This window comes from Schistosoma mansoni, chromosome W, assembly GCF_000237925.1.
Source record: "Schistosoma mansoni strain Puerto Rico chromosome W, complete genome".
Lineage (NCBI taxonomy): Eukaryota > Metazoa > Platyhelminthes > Trematoda > Strigeidida > Schistosomatidae > Schistosoma > Schistosoma mansoni.
Window position 1 is genome coordinate 13,336,028 of NC_031502.1, and position 4,761 is coordinate 13,340,788.

The following is a 4,761-nucleotide window of genomic DNA, read 5'->3' on the forward strand; positions in this document are numbered from 1 at the left end:
CACCAGAAGGAGGAATAGCATACCCATGCCCGCAACCAGGCACTGAGGACAGTGCCTCATGGAGAGAGGGGGTAGTGTAACGGTAATAAAAATCATTACATGCAACATCAATAATGTGTGTTTGTATTTCTCATTGCAGGACAACAAAGAGTGAATGCACTGGAAGAAGAAGAACAAGCCCTACGCCGTCTGAACCTGCAGAATAACGAGTAAAACTATTTTGTAATAACTTTCCCCTTTTGTACTAAAAACCGCGTAAATTTAATTTTAAATATATCGGCTGTACCAGCACACCGTGTTCTCACTTCAGACGCACTTGTCGGTCCTGACTGTTGTGTTGCTGTTTCAGGTCGCTCCTGCTCCCAAGTAAACGTCGAAATACAACGTGCTACAGACCTATTCACTGCTTCTCTGGTTTCTTCTATCAATAGCACGAGGGTTACCTTAAGGCAAGAAAGTGGTGAGCCCTTTTTGAACACAAATTTAACCTCATTTCTGTTATTAACTTTTTTTTTACTTAAGCGTAAAAGTAGACCTGATTATCCGTAAACTAAGTTGAGTATATAACTAGTTTATTCCGTATTATCTTAAGTTATTCGTGTTATAGTAACCATTTTTCGTGCTAACTTTATTGCTATATTTGTCACATACCTCATGTCAGACTCAATAGAAACCCATAATCTGGAGGATTTGTCACCAGTGGAGATAGACACTGTTATGACTACGAAATCCCGACTTCCAGAATTTGATCATAGTGATCCTGAGTTGTGGTTTGCTCAACTAGAGCATTATTTCACGAGACACAATATCAAATCTGAAGGGATTCGCTATAGAGACTTGTGTTCTATCCTTCCTCCTTCAGTCGCCAAAGAAGTCCGTGACTTGATTTTAGATCCACCATCACCACAACCATACACCATCTTAAGACGAGAGATAATAAACCGTTTATCATTATCAGATAGTCAAAGAATCCAAAGACTTTTTCAAGGTGAAACACTAGGTGATCGGTCGCCGTCACAGTTTTTGCGTCACCTCCAAGTGTTAATGGGTGATAACACAGTGGGTGAAGCAGTCCTAAAACAAGGATGGATACAAGCTCTCCCAAGCTACGTCCAACACTGTTCGGATGCACAAGATCCTGAAACCTCATTATCTCATTTAGCGCGTATAGCCGATAGAATAATGGAGAGAGGTCCTCCAACTGGACCAGGCACAATAAATCACACACAAAAAGTAGAATCAGCAAAAGACCCCGTCATAGAAGGACTCATTGCGAGTGTTAAGAGTCTCACTGAGGCTGTCACCAGAATGCAAATGGGTCATAGAAACAGGAGCAGGTCACCACAACGACCACGATCCAAGTCACAAAACAGGTCACAAATGTCCAGACAACCTGGGCAGTTTTGTTGGTACCACTGGAAGTTTGGTGTCAACTCAACCAAGTGCATGCAACCATGCGCCTGGCCTAAGCATAATTCTAAGACAGCGGGAAACGAGTAACCCCTCCCCAGGTCGCGACGACTGAGGAAGGGCGCCTAAACAGTCGCTTGTTTTATGTTAGAGACAGAAACTCTGGCTTGAATTTCTTGGTGGATACTGGCGCTGCTCTTAGCATCATCCCTCAAAATAAAACTGAGGTTAGTCGAGAAACATCATCAATTACACTTCAAGCTGCAAATAAAACTAAAATTGCGACATTTGGGCAGAAAAACTTAACCCTAGATTTGGGGTTCAGGAGGCAATTCCCTTGGGTTTTCACGGTAGCCGACTTAGATCTGGCAATACTGGGGATGGACTTTCTAGAGAGATACGAATTTCTAGTTGACACCAAGAAACGGCGATTAACATTAAAAGAAACTTCGTATTACACAAAAGGCAAAGAAAGTCACATCAGCTCTCTTAACTTGATTCAAACTCCTCCAGTAACAACAGCGAAATTCCAAGATATACTCGCGGAATTTCCAAACTTAACTAAACCAAACCCACAGCCTTCTAAAGACAAACTAAAAGTAAGTCACACTATCAAAACCGAAGGTGCACTGGTTTTTGCAAAACCCAGGAGACTAGCACCAGATAAGCTCAAAATCGCTAGGGCCGAGTTTGATTATATGCTACAACTGGGTATTATCCGTCCCTCTGATAGTCAATGGGTATCCCCTTTGCATATGGTCCCAAAGAAAAATGAAGGTGACTGGCGACCGTGCGGGGATTACAGAGCCCTCAACCGTCAAACCGTACCAGATAGGTACCCAATACCGCATATCCAAGATTTCACAAACGGTTTACAGGGTATGAACATATTCACTAAAATTGACTTAGTCAGGGCATATCACAATATCCCAGTGGCTGATGAAGATATCCCCAAGACAGCTATTACAACACCCTTTGGCTTATTCGAGTTTGTACGCATGCCATTCGGCCTGAGAAATGCGGCACAGACATTTCAAAGATTCATAGACAATCTACTTCAAGATATGCCATTTGCGCAGGGGTATATAGACGACTTGTTAATTGCCAGTCCCGATTTGCAATCACAAGAACAGCATGTAAAAACAGTGTTAAAAAGACTGGATGAACATGGAATAAACATACATCAAATTAAGTGTGTTTTCGGTGTTCAAACTTTAGATTTTCTCGGTCACACAATAAGCCCAGAAGGGATTAAACCGATCAAAAAAGAAGTAGACACCATTAAACAATACCCCATACCTAGTTCTCTAACACAACTGAGAAGTTTTCTAGGTCTAATTAACTTTTATCGCAGATTCATACCAGGTTATGCACAATTAATGCAACCTTTGACAGATTCACTAAAAGGAAAACCAAAAGAATTCAAACTGTCTTCTGACGCTGTCGAAGCTATTAAACAGCTTAAAGATAAATTAGCTCAAGCAACTACGTTGATGTATCCGGATTCTCTTTCCCCACTTGCTTTGATGGTGGATGCTTCAGATAAAGCAGTAGGCGGTACCCTTAACCAACTGGTTAAAAACGCCTGGAAACCAATTGCTTTCTTCTCAAAAAGACTCGCTCCAGCAGAGACAAGGTATTCTACCTTCGGGCGAGAACTTCTTGCAATCTACCTAACCATTAAACACTTCCGACACATGTTAGAAGGCAGGGAATTTATAGTCTTTACGGATCACAAACCACTAACGAATGCACTAAAAGCGAGAGCTGATAAATACTCACCTCGAGAAGTCCGACACCTTGACTATATATCACAGTTCACAAGCGATATCCGACATGTCAAAGGTCAGGACAATCAGGCGGCAGATGCTTTATCTAGGCTAGAAATAAACGTGCTACAGCAGTCTACAGTAAACTTCGAGACGTTGAGAAACGAACAAGAGCAGGATCTAGAATTACAAAACCTGCTTAAAACAAACAATTCAAGTCTTAATTTAAAACAGTTCCCATCACCTGTCGATAGTATTCTAATCTACTGTGACACGACCAAGGCAATGCCGCGACCTTTCGTTCCCAAAAGTATGCGAAAGTTGATATATAATAACTTTCATTCTTTGTCTCATCCTGGCACAAAAGCTTCAACAAAACTAATCAATGCCAGATATATATGGCCGAATTTACAGAAGGATGTACACAAATGGGTTAGAGAGTGTTCAGCATGTCAACAATCAAAGATAAATCGTCACACAAATTCACCCATAGGTGTTTTCTCGTAACCAGATGCACGTTTTTCCCATGTGCATATCGACTTGGTAGGTCCTTTACCACGTTCAAACGGTTTTAATTATCTTTTTACATGCATAGATCGATTTACCAGATTCCCTATAGCCATCCCGATAGCGGACATCACAGCGGAAACAGTAGCCAAAGTTTTCATGCAGAACTGGGTAACCATTTTTGGTACACCCCTAACAATAACGACGGATAGAGGAGCGCAATTCGAATCCGAACTATTTAATAACTTGGCTAAACTTCTAGGCTCCAATAGGATACGCTGCACTGCATATCATCCTCAGGCTAATGGGATGGTAGAACGTTTTCACCGTCAGCTAAAAACCGCCCTTATATCTCACTCAAACCCCAATCAGTGGACAGAATTCCTACCGTTAGTTATGTTGGGAATACGAACATCTGTCAAAACTGACGCACAGTGTTCAGCTGCGGAACTGGTTTTCGGAACAACTCTGAGAATACCAGGTGAATTTATTAACCCTAATACTAAGAGTCAAAAACTTAATTTAGAAAATTATGTAGATCAACTACGGGACCACATGTCTAAACTTAAGCCGATTAATACTCGTGAACAATCGCGCGCCGTATATATACCTAAAGACCTAAGCAATTGCACGCACGTCTGGATAAGATGTGACAAAATAAAAGCACCACTCAGTCCTCCATTTGAAGGTCCTTTCAAAGTCGTCTCAAGAAAATCTAAATATTTCGTGATAGAAAAACATGGAAACATCGACACAGTAAGTAAGGCTAAAGCCGGCTTATCTAGATCATGAACCACCATACGTGTTGTTAGATCGTTTAACTGACAAATCCATTACGGAATCGAAATGTAAAGATGATAAATCTTTACAAACGACTAAAACGGTTCGCTGGGCACATCCGATTAGTCAGTCAAGGATGTTGACAGTTTCGGCTGCAGGATAAAATCTAACCACGTAGCTAATCAGACTCTGCATCTACTTAAAAATAATTTTTTTTCCTCATTCCGCCTCACATACAACTCCCCAGACCTTTTACCTTTGATATATAAGTGTTATGTTAAATATTTTTTCTAAA

General features: G+C 41.0%; 1 protein-coding gene across 1 annotated transcript; it reads left to right on the forward strand.

The window, feature by feature from the left end:
* Nucleotides 1-654: 654 nt before the first annotated feature.
* On the forward strand, nt 655-1,500 carry Smp_140280 (hypothetical protein; the record flags this gene model as incomplete). The annotated part of the gene is made up of 1 exon (XM_018788619.1): nt 655-1,500. One exon carries the CDS (start codon nt 655-657, stop codon nt 1,498-1,500), a length of 846 nt encoding a protein of 281 aa, XP_018654144.1.
* Between the last annotated feature and the right edge of the window lie 3,261 nt (nt 1,501-4,761).